Here is a 17,196-nt window from a genome sequence, read left to right on the forward strand (position 1 = left end):
ATTCTGCGCTGTTGTACTAGCTAGATATCCTGTGTTTGTAATCCATTTTCCCTACAATTAACAGAATTCTTCGTTCATATTGGTAGATTTAACTCATTTTTGATACATATTTATGCACTTTTATTGCAAGATTCGTATATGACAACGCACCAAACATTCTTATTATCTAATTTAAGTTGACTGTGTCTGCACGATGTGCCCTCCATAAGTTACATGAAGTATGGTGGGCGAGGTTGGACATTTGTTATCACGCACCTGCTTGTTTAAGATCACTAAATATTTTGTACGTCAAACAATAACGTTTGTTCTCTTCTCATAATCAGTTTTACATTAAGAATATTGTAAATTGTTATTTTTGTTATGCATATTTTGTATGTGAATTGTGACCCTCAATGGCCTCATACCGTCATGGCCATGCAGTTGTGGGTTACATTAAGAACTTGTTTTTTGTTTGAAATCTGGTTACATCCCTCCTTCTTATCTGAATAAAAAAAAATGTTTTTGAGATCCTTTTCATATGTGATATGAAATCAAGAACAAAAAGTTCACTAAAAGGTGGAAGCATGGACCAGGTTTACCAGTAGGGTAAGTGTCCTATGCTTTCCTAGAAACATCCACAAAGTTTCTAATTAAATGTAACATCAGGGGTAGAAAAAAGCCGTCAACTGCAACACGATCTTGGCACTCTGCAAAGATGGGAACGCATCTGAATTTAATCCTGATAAATGTGAGGTCATAAATATCACCAACAAGAGGTCATATGTACGTTTCGACTAGAACATCCATGGCACGATTCTTACTCATGTACTACATGCCAAATACCTGGGACTTACATTCAGCACCAACCTGACTTGGAATACACACAGACAATATAACAAAGAAAGCCAATTCCACCTGTGCTTTCCTGCGACGAAACATCAGCAGTTGTAGCAAGCAAGTCAAAGTCCAGTGTTATACTACATTAGTGAGACCAAATGTAGAATATGCTGCCACAGTATGGGACCCTCACACAAAACAACATCAACAAACTGGTGCAGGACGTTTTGTGAATGGGAACTACTCAACCTATAGTAGTGTCAGTAATATGATGTTATGACTTCAGATGGCCGTCATTACAATGTAGACGACCAAACATGAAAGCCATAATGATTACAGCAAATTTGTTACAAGTTCAAAGATAAGCCCTGGTGAACTTTTCAGAATCTAAATTCATATGATAGAAACTGTGACCTCAGAACAAACAAAAAAACAGAAAAATTTATCAGTCCTTTCCTTCAAAATCTTTAAAGACTAGCCCCAATAAATGAAGACTGTATTGAATTCAACTAGCCCGAATCGGGCTAGTAGCAAAAGGTGAGCACTGTTGACTACACTTTTTCTCCACTTTGTTGTCTCCTTTTGGAAGTTAAGCTGTAAGTTGCCTTTAAGACCTGAAAAAAACAGTCACTGTTTGAAATTCTATAATCCCGTTTGTTTTGTTGTAGTATCCAGGCAGTCTCGTACATGCACATGTAACAGGTGAAACTATATCTGATGCATTTCTTCTAGATTTTTTACTACTATAAAAATCCTTGATTTCATAATTTTTTTTATGTGCATATTTAAAATGATTTCATCATATTATATTTAAACTAAAAAGAAAAAATGGGTTAGAGATGATTCATTTTTTGAAATTAGCTTTACATTGTGATCAAAAGGTTGTGTTTGAGTTGCTCCCCTTTGTACCTTTGTATATTTTCTTTATGCCATGTCTATTGCCAAAGCATTTAGTTTCATTTGATTTTGTAATCACTGAGGAGCAATGTTGGGACAGGAATGATTTAATGATTACGATATGATTCACAAAAAATAAAGCAAATAGAAATTATATACATGCAAGTCAGTCCCTCATGAAAAAGGATAGAATGTGTACATTGAAAAAAGTCGATCTTCCTGAACTGTTACAAAAATGTCAAACTTGATAGAATAAATATGCTTAAGCAGATGATTTCAAAATTTATATACTTTCTATATGGTGTGGTAGCTGAGAAAACTATTCAGTTTAATAAAATATTGAAAATGATGATGTACTGATTTAAATGGATTGTTAAAAATAGTTTTTTGTGCAAAATTAATTCTTAAATTGTATGACAAATAATCTCTAAATAGAAATACACACAGTTTTGTCTTGTCTTGGTTAATTGACTGTGTGTTGCCATATTTATAGCAAGTGCTTGAAATGCAGATTCTTTCATTTATTATCTAAGTAGAATTGTTGAACTTTAGTATGTCGTTTCTTTTAAAACTGAGTTGTGAGGACACTTTGCCGATATAAAAATATTAAATAAGGAAGGATTTTTCGGATAACATTATTGTACCATCTAGACATATGATACAGCAAAATACTCCATAACTTCTTAGAAAGCTTATACTTGTGGGTGTTCATTGTTGTCCATTTCCATCTACACTGTAATTAAAATTAGATTGTGTCCATTCACCATTTGCAAAATACTTCTCCTCTGAAGCATGATTTTCTTTTTGTCACAATCATCTTTGTTATACAAAGCTTTAAAATCTAAAACAGATTTAAAACAGAAAATGTGAATCCCATGTTTACAGATCCTTAGAAAGCACTCTATCAGATGGGCCACTGCTAATACTTTCATGACAATTTTTAAATGAAGCTGTACTAGACAAGCTATCAATTTTTCCTGTTTAAAGTATACATTTTTAAAATTTAGTATTACAGTTTTATTTTACATCATATAACCTTTGAAATGGACTGTATATGCTACCATTTTCACAAAGATAAAGAGGAATGATCTTTTTTTTTGTGTAGACTTTTGACTGAAGTTTTATCTGAGAGTCAAATTTTATGATTTTGCTTGACAGATTTGTGTCCAGGCTTTAAACTATTTTGTCTTTTGGTGTAGACTTTTGATATTGGCAATGAAGGTGAATCAGCTCAAAGTTCTTATTTTTACTATGGTTTGTTACCTTTTACTTTCAACTTCGATTTAGGACAAATATAATGATTTTATGCATGTCTAAATTTTAACTGGGTCCACAGATATTGAATTCATCTCAATGATATCAAGTTATGGCTTATTTTTTTTTTTACCTTTTCATTTTCAAAATTGTAGGGATGCAGAATTTCAGGGTAGATGAAAAGCAAACATAAATATTGCAAGTAAATGATATTGTTTAGTGGGGTGTATGCAAGTTCTGAATCATCGTTTTTTTCTACCTATCCATTACTGAATCATGTATCTTAAGCCTTTATAAGGCATACTTCATTTCTTATCAAATGCTTTTTGATTTGAGTAGAAATATCCACCAATGGTTTAATTGGTATGATAGAGACTTGTTTGTATTGTTTATGAGTATACTGAACCAGAGTTGTATGTATCTGTATGAAGTAAGTCTTGTGGTATGACAAATTAATGAAAATTTTAATATCTGTAACATATCATTAGCCACTGCAAGCTCTGTTGTGTCTAACAATTAATGGTAGTATACTTCCATGATCATACTTCAGGTGTTTTAAGGTTGATAGTAACTAAAATTACTACCAACACAAGTAAAGAAGAGTTATATTTTGAAGCTTATTTCAAATTATATATCAATTTACAAAGTTTTATTATGCTAGGGTACTGTCCTTAGAATATTTATCTCTTCCTTGAAAAGAAAGAGGACTATTCTGACTAGTAATTAGAAAGTCTGAAATTTGTTTAAAAAAATAATTAGTTTTTAGAATTTTTATATAACCTCAAAAAATGTGGTTATATTATGTTATGATTCTGTCATTGCCGCTATTGCCATCTTTGCTAACTTTAGTTTCGGCGTAATAACTTTTGTTGTAGTGAACCAAATGCCACAAAATTTTAATACAATGTATATTATAATTAGTGGCTAGAGGAAGCTGAATTGTTAGAATGGAGTCACTGGCCCTACTGTTCTACCAAAAGGGGTAAAATAGATGTTTGTTTAAAATTGATGTAGAAAGTTTATATCTCATTAAGTATCTGTCTTAAAAATCAGGCAGGAGGTGATTCATCCATGTCAAAAACCCGCGAAACTCGCTTTTATTTCTTGTTCAGAAGCACATACTGATTACATAACCTGTCTTAGTTTTTTAATTTGGTTCTTGCAATTTTGAGATAAAAATTATATAGAGTGTGTATGAAATTGGCACTTTGCAAGAGTAACCATTCTTTATTCAGTTTGATTTTGGTTAATTTTAGTGCAAATTCTCATAAGTATCGGTCTCAATATAGGAATAATTTTCAAAAGTATAGTATACATAAACATGGATGAACTGGTACTTAACTTTTGCCAATTCTTTAATTGATTTGTTTCTTATAAAATACTCTGTTGAGAATATATAAAAGACTTAAAATACCATTAGCTTTTTCTGTATTTAGGGGGCCAAAGTGGGGCCCTACCCTTAAAATCAACTTTTTAGCTCACTTTGCATTAGGCCATGTGAGATATTTCCATCACTTTCCATCTGTCGTCGTCCATAACCAATTTTTCAAAAATCTTCTTAGAAACTACTGAGCGGAATTATATGAAACTTTGCACAGATATTCCTTAGGGTATCTTGCACAAAATATAAGTCCTACCTAAGTCTTCTTGAATCAAAATTATTAGACAACTTCTTGTTAAATTTATTGCCATAGAAAGACAAAATTATACCAGGTGAGTGACTCAGGCACCTGGGAGCATCTTGTTTAAAAATTTGTCTGATTTTTTTTTTTTTATTCGAAAGCCTATGAGGACTTGTCAATCAGACATCTCTTATGGTTTTAGAGTTATAAGGTTGCAAAGGAGACATGCCTTCAAAAAATCAACTTTTTAACTCACTACTCCTAATAGGAGTTTTTGTCATCACTTGGTATCCTTCTTCATTGTCATAGTCGGCAGCAGCAGCATTGTTATCGTTTGTTGCTAATTTTTCTGAAAAATCTTCTTTAAAACCACTCAATGGATTATTACCAGACTTGCATCCTTAGGGTATCTACATTAAAAATTGTGTCAATTGCTTCTTTTTAGACCACATGCATCAAGTCACCAATTTCTACATACATTTCAAAAACTATAAGAGATACTGGAAAATAAATGTGACCATCCATTTTCGACTTGTAGAGCTCAACAAAAGTCTGTATTAGGTCAAAGACTTCTTGTTAGAGTTATTGGTCTTTAATAGTTTAAAGGCAAAAAATGAGTTTTTTTGCAGTTTTTAGGCAATTTTGTGAAAACTATAAAAGAAAAAAAACTTTCAATCGATGAAATGATCCTTATGATGATGTCTGCAATATTCTCCTTTTGGAAGACTCCATATTAGAATTATTGTCCTTGAAGGGGGAAAAATGACAATTTTTTGTGATATTCGGCCAGTATCTTGAAAAGTGTTCGAGATATTAAAAAAAAAATTAATTGATAAGGCTTACGAAGGGGCTGAAACGTCATTTTGTTGAAGACAGGGGTTTACTGTAGTTCAGAAACCTTTCATCTGATTTGAATGAATTGTTTTTTGTAAATTGTACCTATTTATACGTGGTTTTAGAAGCATGCATGCAAATTTACTCTTTCATTAAATGTTTTTGAGATAATGGGGTACAAAGTGATTCATGAAAGCACCCTGAAAGCAGACCTTTTTTAAAATACTTTATGTCCATCACTGGAAATTCCCTACTATTTCTGAACACTACACAAAGTATAGTCCAAATGTAATTCCTTTTATATCATTCAACATCTCTTATAACCTGTAAATATGTTTCTTGCAATTCATCAACTCAATAATATTCTATTGTTTCTGCAAATAAAATTAAGATCTAGTCTTCAAATCAACTCAAGATTTGAGGTACTCCGTTTTGGGTTTGAAAGGTATTTAGTAATAAATTTACATTTAGGGAATTTATTTCTTGCACTAATTTGTCTGGAAGCATAAAATGTGAAGTATTTTCATTTTAACAATTACTTGTGTGCAGTTTCATAAAGATCACAAGTGCAGTATTGAAATATGTCAACTGTCCCATGTAAGAACTTAAGGATGCATCACAGCTGCATGACAAAATTCTTCATCATTTTGCTTTATAAGTGAATTAGCCAGAAGATAGCTATTTGTTACACCACTAGTGATATTTATCAGCGTCATCCTGTATATAAGTACATTATTGTTTTTATCCTTTTTAGATGTTATTGTGATGAGCAAAGACAAGTATTGATATCATGTATAAGTGACCTTAAACCTATGCCTGTAACCTCTGCATCACAAAACACTGACAGATTGGACATCCTTATGTGAGTTATTGAAATGTCAGATTGACAAATAGTTATCAGTCTTGCAGGGATTAAGTCAGATTTATCAAGTAAATTGTATCTTTTACAAAATGTCTCACTTATTTCTCTTGATTCTTGTATACTAATGGGCTCCAAAGGGTGCTTCTGGATTTTTATACACTAATGGGCTCCAGACGGGACTTTTGGATTTTTATATACTAACCGGCTTCAGAGGGTACTTGAATTAGTTTGTACAAATAAGGTTCGTGTAAAGGATTTTTTATAGAAAAAAGGAATAAAAGTTATTTAGTGCAGTCACAAAAACCATGTTGTAATTAATAATTTCAATTCATTGAAACATATGTATTTCTTTTTTTCAATTATAACCACCTAGAATTTTGATGTTTTATAAGGAAAAAATCAACAAATTGCTCAAAGTTAAAGTAAAACAAGCTCACTTTTTAAGTTGCTAATAATGTTAGTGACTTCTTCCACTTGTAATTTCAGTACATTATATTTGCTGACATTTTGCATAATTATATATTTACTATTTACCACTCCACATTATGCTGCAGATGTGTGCCATGTTTACCGCCATAGTGTCATAGTTCTAGCTTCGTTTGAGATCAAATCATACATGTGTGTTCTATGAGTGTTTCTTGCTTGTATGAGAACAGGAAGTTTACATGAAATGATTGGTTAGCATTGAACATTACAGTTTCGGATTCAGAAACATGGGACTTGTGAAAAGACTATACAGGTTATATACATTAGCAGGGTCCCGATATCTATAAATATTTATTACAAGTTGTTTAATCTGGTTCCTAATCTGGTTCCCTGGTCATTATCATAAGCGACCCAAAGATCATTAAAATGTACCTCTTTTAAAAAGTATGTGTGTTTTTTTGCTTCTATAAGAACGGGAAGTTTACATTAAAAGATGAAATGATCAGTTACTATTGAATTTATGTAATATTTCCCAGTGTCCAAACACAGGGGCTCATTACAAATGACTGTATAGGTCATATACATTCTCAGGGCCCTGATATCTATGTATAGATATTGCGAGTTGTTTAATCTGGTTCCTGGTAACCAATTGTTTTGATTGAAAGTATTTGCGTCATCACAGGTACAAAAGAGTATTCATTTCAAGGGAACCAAGATTCTAGCAAATGTCACTCAATGTTAGAGCACATTGCATTCTTTTCATTTCGAAGGTTGAAACTTAGCCAAAAGCAGTGACAGAGAATACTAGTGTTTGATGATTAGCAACTTTAAAGACTTCAGTCTTTGGTTTAAATTGAAAATGCATAAGCTTGTAAAGCAATGTAAAAAAAAAATCAAGTGGTACAGTACAGAAAGAGACCACTCATAGAGTGGTAGTCATTAACATTATTATTTCTTAAGATATCTTACAAATTTTTTTGGAAGATGTTGGGCATAATTTACCAATCAAAATTTAAAAAAATAGGGAATATTTCTTTCTATTAAAAAAAATTGTGGGTCACCACTCACAGATTGGTGTACACTGTCAGTGATCAGTCATGGTATGTCTCTATATGTACTGTACACATTCATACCTTTACTTCTCTGTGATCATTATGAGAAACAAGTTGACCTGAATTAGATTCTACCTTTCTTTGAATTTCGATGAAACTCTACATTTAGATTTGACATCATATGTAGATGTGGGCCATAGTAATTAATTAAAATGTATGCTTGCTAATGGAGATTATCCTCCTGAAGGATTTTAGATGGACACTAGTTAATCCAGATTGTCACAGAGTTCATCATTCTGACAGGGAATTTAAAAAAATTTAACACCCATTAAACTATGTATGGGAAATTTTGAAACTACATGTATAGGATTGTTAAAAGTATTGATCCCTTCTAACCGTTTGGTGTCACTCCGAAGACTACATAACTTAGGTGATGGTGCCACTGATCCTTTAAGAATTGTTCTTTTTTATTGAGGCTACATTTGACCTCTTATGTACTCATATGTTTTCTTTTAATACTATTGAAGAGGGTATTTGACAGTTGAATGGGAGTATCAGGTATAAAAAATAGCATATCTTATTATTCCATGTGATACAAGCTGGAGGTGAAAACAAATTATGAATAGGTGTGTTATAAAAGGAATCCCAGCAGTAATTCTTTCCATAAACAAAATATCATGAACACAGATAACTATATAACAAGATGATTTAATAAAACTACAGGCACAATTAAATATCAACACCACTTCACATGAAAACAATATTACTATTACATAGTGTCCACCTGTAGATCGCCATCTCTTTCGCTTCTGTTATTATTAAGGCCAAAATTAAGGTTATTCTTTATAAAACTTCAGGAAATGTAAGGTTGTCATTTAGGGAATATTAACGTTAGGAAAAACAGAATCACAACAAGGTGTTATAACTGGATACATTCCATATTGCTTCTTTTGTAGCCACAGATTTTTTTTAGATGATACACTATATGATAATAAAAAGAAAATTATAAGGTTGAAATAAAATAAAATTGTTGTCTCTGTTCCTAGTGAAACAGATTATTACACAAACTCTAGTATTCAACCTGGTGGAATCCAAGTTAATTTGGCAATGTAGAAATCTTAAGTATTCAGGGTAATATTAGAATTGAGGTGTAATAGTCTATGAAATCAGTACCAGAATAAATGAGATATTTTTATACACTAATGAAGATGTCTTTAACTTTGAAATTTCACAATCTTAATTCTGTCTGAAAGTATTTCAATAATTTTGTTCATTTTATTTTTCAGAGGATTTAAATATGGATGATGAGGATGATGATGTTCATATTTGTCTTGTGTGTCAGTCAACTGTTTTGGGTCTTATCAATTATGTCAACCACAAAAAATTGGACTGTCCAGGACGTAAAAATGCAAATAAGGAAATGGGTGATTCTAAGCAGGAGGAGACAACTCAGCCTTACATGCAGATTATATCATCACCAAACAGTCAGTATTCACAGTCTTTGATGTTTCCTGCTCAGCTAGACACTACTGCCATCTCTTCCTCAAATCCAACATTAACATCACAGTCCGTATACTCAAACAACTTGTTATCAGTTGGAACATCACCTAGTCATGGGTTGAATTATTGCACACAGATCTCCTTTAGTGATGAGATAGGTCCTATCATGTCACTACGACCATCTTCAGAGTATCCATCACCTACCACCTCTCGTATCAGTACTGAGAATAAATCTGTAGCAAGTTTGTCTGGTCCTAGTTTAACCAGTCACACAAGCTCGCCTTCTTCATGCTCCACTGTTGTTGTAGATGTTCCCGATCAGTATCTTACTATACAACCTGGGAGTTTCAGTCCACCTTCCAATGTAATAGATCCAAACTTTGTCATGAACTCAGAAAGATCTGATTTTTTCTCATCACTAGCTCTTCAGAAGAAAGGAGATAAAGAAGTGACAGAAAGCAATGACAATAAAGATAGTTTAACAGCTGATCTGCCTATTTCAAATATTTTAAATAGCTTAGATCTGTATGGAGATGATTTAGATTTTGATTTTTCTGATGAAGATTTCCTACAAGATGCATTTTCAGAAGAATCTGATAATGATAGCATCCCACCTCCAAATTATACGCATGGCAAATGGAAACCTGGAGAAGGTCCTTCACATTCTAAAGTTGTATGGCTGCCAGGCAGGCGACCTATGCCATTTTCAAGGGGCAAATGGCGACCAGGAGAAATGCCAGGTAAAGCTAGGGGGAAACTCAAATCTCACATTTTGGCTAGAGAAAAGGAAATAGCTAAAGAAGCTGAGGAGAGGTCAAAAGTCAAAAGAGATTGTTATGAATGTCAGTATTGTCAGATTACCTTCAATAATAGATTCAAGTACTCCAGTCATTGTATGCAGAAAGAACACAAAAATAATGTGTCTAATTACCGTAAAACAAAAGAATCAGCAAAAAATAATGACAGAGAGATTGATACATTAGGATTATCTGATGCTAAAAAAATCAAGTTGGAAGATGAAAAAATAGAGGAAGTAGAGACGAAATCAGAAGAAAAGACCCTATCTTCACAAGATGAACAATCGCAAGAAGAAAATAACAAGGATGTAGCAAAGAAGCAAGTGAAAGACCCATCTCTATATATCTGTACTATTTGTGAAAAGAAGTTTAGCAGTAAATACAAATTAGCAAAACATCTGCTTTCAACTTACCATAAGAATCGCATATTAGGTAACAATGACACTTTTAAGGTATTAGAACAGTACCATAAGTATATAGTCTGGTTGAGTCCTTATCAGTGTACTATCTGCCAGTTCTATTTCAATAGACATAATGATTTTATGCAGCATCTTGTATCAGAGCAACACCAACTTAAATGTGAAAGTGTCAATGGAGAAATTTTGTGTAGCATTTGTAAGTTTTCTTGTCATGACAACACTGAACTTCTACAACATTTAGAAAACAATGGAATTCATAAAATATCAGGAAAAAAGGGTTGTAAACCGTGTATTATAAAGGAAAAGAATTATGAAAGTAAATGTAAAATCTGTTTGAAAAAGTTACATTCAAAGCTCCATATGAGGAGACACATGAGATCACAACACTTCCAGGAGTATGAAAAGTATGAGTTGTCATGTGACTTGTGCAATAAAACATTCTTTGACTCCTACACTTATAAAAAACACATGACGACAGGGCAGCATCGTTTAAGGTCAGAACAAAAGAAAAAATTTGGAAAGGTAGATGCGGAACGGGATGATGATGTATTCAATGAAGGAGTTTTACGTACTCGAGTTAATCGTAAAATAGATAAACCTTATAAACTTGCTAAGAAAGTGGTCAAAGGTTTAAACAAGTCTTACAAATGCGAATACTGTGATTTTGTTGCTACACATTATGATGCTCTTCGTCCACATTACATGGCATGCCATGCTAATCACATTTTTGTTTGTGAGTTATGCGATTTGACATTTATCACTGAGAAAGCAAGGAAAGTTCATTATACTGGAGTAAAACATCAAGCAAATCTAAAAAAATCAGAAGGAAGCTCGTCTGCTAATATTCTACAGTGTGAATATTGTGAAAGGAGATTTGAAGATGAAAGGCTGAAAATTTTCCATATGGATGTTTATCACTTGCACCCCAATTCTGAAGAGACATTACGTGATAGGTTAGGTCGTGAAGATGTTACTACAGTAAAATATAGTGAGTTCCTGGAATCACTTGATAACATGGATGAAGGGAAAATCCAGTGTATTGAATGTCCAAAGAAAATCATGAAAGACTATGTACTGGAGCACCTTAGGTCCCATTCAGGTGACAAGCCATTTAAATGCCGTTATTGTAGTGCTGGGTTTGCTTCACCCCTTTCTCTTCGTCGACACCTGATGTCACATGCTGGTCTCGCAGAGAAAAAATGTGAAATTTGTGGGAAGGAGTTCAAGAAGTATGGATCATATAAAGAGCATATGAAGAAACACTGCCTTGAAGAAAACAATGCCAGTAAATTAGTGTGTGATATGTGTGGTGTGCAGTTCTACTTAGAGAAACAGCTACGTGCTCACATGAAAAGACATGGTGAGAAACAGTTCAAATGTGATTATCCTGATTGTAGATGGGCATTCCATTTCTTTAATGAGTTGAAGGCTCATCAGAGGTCACATACAGGGGAAAAAACCCACCTCTGTGATGTATGTGGATATGCTGCTGGCACTAAGAATAGACTCAATCGTCATCGCCATACTCATACTGGAGAAAGAGCTTTCCACTGTGAGTATTGCAACTACAAAGCAGGAACCAGAACTCATCTCCGTCGACATATGAGAATTCACATAGGATCTAAGCCATACAAATGTCCTTATTGTGATTACTCGTGTAATACACATGAGAATATTAGAAAACACATCTCTAAAACCAAGAAACATTTAGGACTACCTATTTATCCCTGTAAACTATGTTCTTATGGTACAAACAGTACTGTGGAATTCAGATTTCACATTGAACAGAATCATAGTGGAGAATTTAACTTCAAGGCAAGTGATGGATTGGCTATTATATCTGGATTGTATAAAAAGGAAGCTGACCCTGATAAACCATTAGAAGGAACGGAAATATTTCAGGTAAAGGAACGCAAGGTACGTACTGATAGAAATCACCTGCAAGGTAAAAGAGGAAATCAAAATGTTAAAAACGAATATAATGGACCTGAAACAAAGCAGGAAAACGTGATGTATACAGAACATGATATTCCCCAAAAAACTAAACTGGCAATTGATGAATTTCAAGTTAAAGACTACCAACAAAACCAAATAGAAGGTCAATATGCTGCTGAAATAATTGATGTTCAAGTGACTCATCGGCCAAACTACAGTACAATGACATATACCAAAGTTACTCCAATAGTATCTGATGTACAGACCTACGGTACACATGTCGATACGACATACTCAGGGCAGATGTCATCGGTGGGTTACTTCATGCCAGTAACTGCCACAACTGAAGGAGTTACTGTGGAGAGTACAATGATACCACAGCCTCCTGCCTTACAGGTTGATGTTGTAGCTAATCCTGTTAAGTGGCCATATGAATAAGTTCATGTAATTCATTTGATTTATTCCACTCATACTTTTATCTGATTATATTTTTAAGGGTAAAAAGATGAAATACAAAAGCAGGTAAAAAAATCAGGGTGAGCAATATGTCCTGTTGCAAAAAAGTTTAAAGTGGAGAATTAAATGCCCAAAATACCCGTAAGTTTATAGCTGTTATGACATAATTGATAAAACAGAAATTAATTTCGTCGTAAAATACATATTGTTGTCAACCTTTAACTGTATTTTAATCAAATGTGTATTATATGCCTGTTTTAATAGACAATTAATTGAAGGAGATAGTATTGTTTTAAAACAAATTTAAAAAAAAAACACAAAAAAAAACTTATGGATTTCACAAAAACTGCGATGCTGTTTTGCCCATTCAGGTACATTTTTTAGTAAATTTTGAGAGAAAAAAAATACTGCATGTATAATTAGGAAGTTTCTTATTTTTGGCTTTTTCTTATGCTCCAATAGAATTTTTTTACATTGTTTAACATGAATATGCAATTATTTAGCAAAATCTACCTGTCTTTTCATGGTGTACTAATTTTGATTGTCATGCAGGAACAAAAAGTAAAGGATCTGAAAACTGATCATTTATAAATCCACAAAAAAAAATAATGCCTGTGATTTATCACAATCATATATTTGGGCTAAATAGGCCTTTACAATAATGAATGTCTATCTGAATTTGTTGCCTTATCAGCTCTGTTGTTATGACATGGTATACATGTTTTGGTCCCTCAATCATTCACACTTTGTATAATAACTCAAAAATGCTACAACCAATTTTTGTGAATCTTAGTCAATTGTTTCTTTTTTTATTTATCACTTTTGATTTTTATTAATTTAAGATTTTTCGACTATATTTATACAAAAGTGGAGTGATTTTCTGTTTTCAGACTTTCTCGAACTTCAAAGAAGTATTGGTGAATTGTTTACTTATACTGATGACAGCTTTGTTTCATTTTTTAAAAAATTATCATTTTATAATGTAAAGATATTGGATGTTATTCATAAAAAAGGGAGGAATTACATATATAAGTTAATAACCCAATATTGGTTGCACCTATTTTAATGAAACTTTTGTGTATAGTTTGCACAATAATCTGAAAAAACATTTCTAACAATTTATATAAAACTTTGTTTTATAGTTTTTTGTACCCCTTGCAAAATAACTTTGGTGGTGTATAGTATTCACCCAATCTGTCTGTCCATCCATCTGTCCACATTTCTTGTAAGCGCAACTCCTCCTAAACCGTTCATGGGACTTTCATGAAATTTTATAGGAAGTTTAGATATCAAATGTAGATGTGCATGAAGGAATATAGTTACTGTCAGAGGACTACAAAGGATAAACCTTGTATAACTACCGTAGGACAAGGTCAAAAGGAGATAATCCAACAATCCATTTGAAAGGGGTATTTTCTTCGTAGGCTTGCTCACAGTATTTCTAGTTTTGTAAAAAAAAAATCCCTTTTGATTTTTATATATTTTGGATTTTACATTTTGGAGTCATGGGACTTAAATCTTACATATGGGGAAATTTCGTGTTTTTGGACTTAAACTCAAAAACTCTTCCACGACATGACACTGTAATTTGTGTATTTCTTTTGATATAGGCTTTTGATTTTTATTTATCATACCTTACAGAATCAAATTCTGGGATTTATAGAAAGAACTTTGTCTGTCAGTTTGTCTGTTCTCAATCTTTTAAAAGTCTTATTGCAAGTATTTAAGTTATTTGACCACTTCTGTTCTGGTCTAAATTTTATTATGTTTTATATATTTAATTACAATCAAAATTGAGGGCTGTGTCTAGCTGGAATTTTGTGTCCATATTTGCCCCATCTGTTAAGGGTTCAACCACTGCAGGCTTATCTAACTGGGTTCCAGGAAGTATTTTATTTTTCCTTTATTATTGATTCATGAAAAATTAACTGTTATACATCTGTGTATCAAAAACTAATATTGTGTCCACACTTGCCCCAAGTGAACAGAGATGACTACATTCTTTTCATGCTGTGCTTCACAAAGCTCTTTATTATATATTATCATTTACATGTACCAATGTCAAAGTTAAAATGATGTTTTCATTATTACTGTCTGGCTGTTGAGATGTTACTTGCTTTTTTTTTTTGGAATTATTGGTTTTTACTAGCGTCACAGTGAAATCAGGTCGATTAGCTACTTGACTGTTTGGCTGAGAAGTGCATATTTTGTGTATTCTGAATTGAAACTGGACCATTGTTATAAAGGATTAACCATTTTATATGGAGGGGGTGGGGCTTGGAGGATTACTTTGGTTAAAAAAATTATTTTCACCTTAATAGTCAAAATTTTTATTTTTCTAAAAAATCAAATAAATTTATTTTAAAATTTGTAAAAGCATAATGATCTGATCAGAGTGATTGAAAGAAAATATTTTTTTCTCCAGTCTCCAAGGTCAGAATATTTATTTTTAAATTCTTCCAACCCCCCTCAAAAGGTTGCCCCTTTAAAAAAATATTGTTAAATTTATAAACATTTAAGAGAGTGCATCTTGCCAATTAACATGTTTAACATTTTTACTGGGGTATATGTGCTGACATAATGGTGATGCTGGTCTATGCATGTTTTTGTTATAAACCTCAGCCACCCATGTCCCATTTTCCATGGTAGTAAATCAGTGCCTTGATAATTCAGAATGTTAGTTCATTAGTAAACATAGTTGTAGCAAAAGGTTTCATACCTTTGGGTTATACCCATTTTATTTAAATATGCAGGATTAGTAAATTCTAAGACATGGATATTAAATCCATCTGCTTAAAAGTGGTGTATAGCTGTAGTTTTGACCAAGATTGTGTTATGATTGTTATTGTACTAATAGTTTGTTAAGATCAAGTATGGTTAAAGAAAGTTATGCATATTTGCTTCTGTAAAATTGTGAATAAATTATTTTTGTACCATATTGTTGTACTTTCACCAATTCAAATCAGCATATGTAATGATTTCATTGTATATAAATATTGTTACAACTTTGATAGTGGGTACCTAAACTTCCTTATTTTTTTTATATTTTTCCTAGAAACTTGTGTTCTAAAGTTTTGCCACTAATTGGTAGAAAATAGCTCAAAATTACATGTGATTTGGTTTAGTTGAGGTGGTCAAAATTTTAGACTTTTAACTGAGTTCATTTGTCACGTTTATTCCATCTCAGGGTGATATGCATTAATGTTTGAAAATGATGGTAAATTTTATGAATTTTTTTTTATGTAAAACCTCATTTGTAGGTATCTTTGGACCAGAGAAGTTTTATTCTGTTTGGGTTGCTTGAATTTTTTTTCCTCTGTTCAAATGTGTATATTGCTTGAAATGCACTTTAAAATTAATTGTGGTCTTGTACCAGATTACCAAATACTGCATTAACAACTAACTCAACATTTCTGCATATTGAAGTGTTAGAATATACTACTAACACTTCAATATGCAGAAATGTGGAGATGATGCCTCCTCACACAATGTGTGTACAATCATGTTACTACAGGCTCTAAGCAGCCTGAACTGCTTACCTGACTTGATGAGAAACATACAATTTTTTGTATTAGTGGCCATGTTTTTTCTTGCATAAAAATTACTAAAACTTGTTCCTAAGGAATAATCAAATCAATTTTCATAGAATTCTGTCCTATAGTTTCTGAGAAAAAAAACTGAAAAATGCAATAACTCTAACATGGCTTTATAGGTTTACAAGATTTGCCTGCAAATAGATTTAATCATCTGAACATATTTATCCTGGTCAGAATTTTGATTAAGCTGGTGGTTTCGAATATATATGTGAGAAACTTCTGTCTGACCCATATGTTCTATTTTTTAGTAACAGCAGCCATGTTTTTTGATGGATCAATAATCCTCTCATCAATTCTACCCTTGGGAATAATCATACCATATTGGGATCTATTTCTCTTATTGTGTCAGAGAAGATTTAGAAACTAGAAATACTGTGAGCAAGCTCACGAGAATATCCCACTACAAATGGACTCAAATGTAAGACCTTTCATTTTGGGTTTATCTATCTACATATCATAAACAACCTTATTAAATAACATCAAAGTTCCTTGAATGTTTTAGAGGAGTTGTGCTTGCGATATTTAAACATGTCAAGCCGTAAATATGGATTATCTCTCTTTGGAGTCCTCTGACAGTAATTATGTTCTTTCATGCACATCCACATACGATGTCAAACCTTCCTATAAAATTACATAAAAATCCCTTGAGTGAAGGAGCAGTTGCACTAAAAAAGGTTTTACTATGTAAAACCCTTGATTAGGATTATTTCCCTTGGAAGTCATCCAACAG

At 32.6% G+C, this 17,196-nt stretch overlaps 1 protein-coding gene across 2 annotated transcripts; it reads left to right on the forward strand.

The window, feature by feature from the left end:
• On the forward strand, nucleotides 1–15,806 carry LOC148615646 (uncharacterized). 2 transcript variants are annotated; one of them, XM_088582045.1, is made up of 3 exons: nucleotides 1–82; nucleotides 6,178–6,285; nucleotides 9,050–15,806. In XM_088582045.1, the coding sequence occupies exon 3, from the start codon at nucleotides 9,061–9,063 to the stop codon at nucleotides 12,850–12,852; it is 3,792 nt and encodes a 1,263-aa protein (XP_088438171.1). In that variant the 5' UTR covers nucleotides 1–82; nucleotides 6,178–6,285; nucleotides 9,050–9,060; the 3' UTR covers nucleotides 12,853–15,806. The 2 variants fall into 2 exon arrangements, with proteins under 2 accessions (XP_088438171.1, XP_088438172.1); XM_088582046.1 differs by lacking the exon at nucleotides 6,178–6,285 and having other exon boundaries at nucleotides 5–82.
• Nucleotides 15,807–17,196: the final 1,390 nt, after the last annotated feature.

This window comes from Perna viridis, chromosome 5, assembly GCF_037379345.1.
Source record: "Perna viridis isolate PV_CMFRI_1.1 ecotype Kerala chromosome 5, ASM3737934v1, whole genome shotgun sequence".
NCBI lineage: Eukaryota > Metazoa > Mollusca > Bivalvia > Mytilida > Mytilidae > Perna > Perna viridis.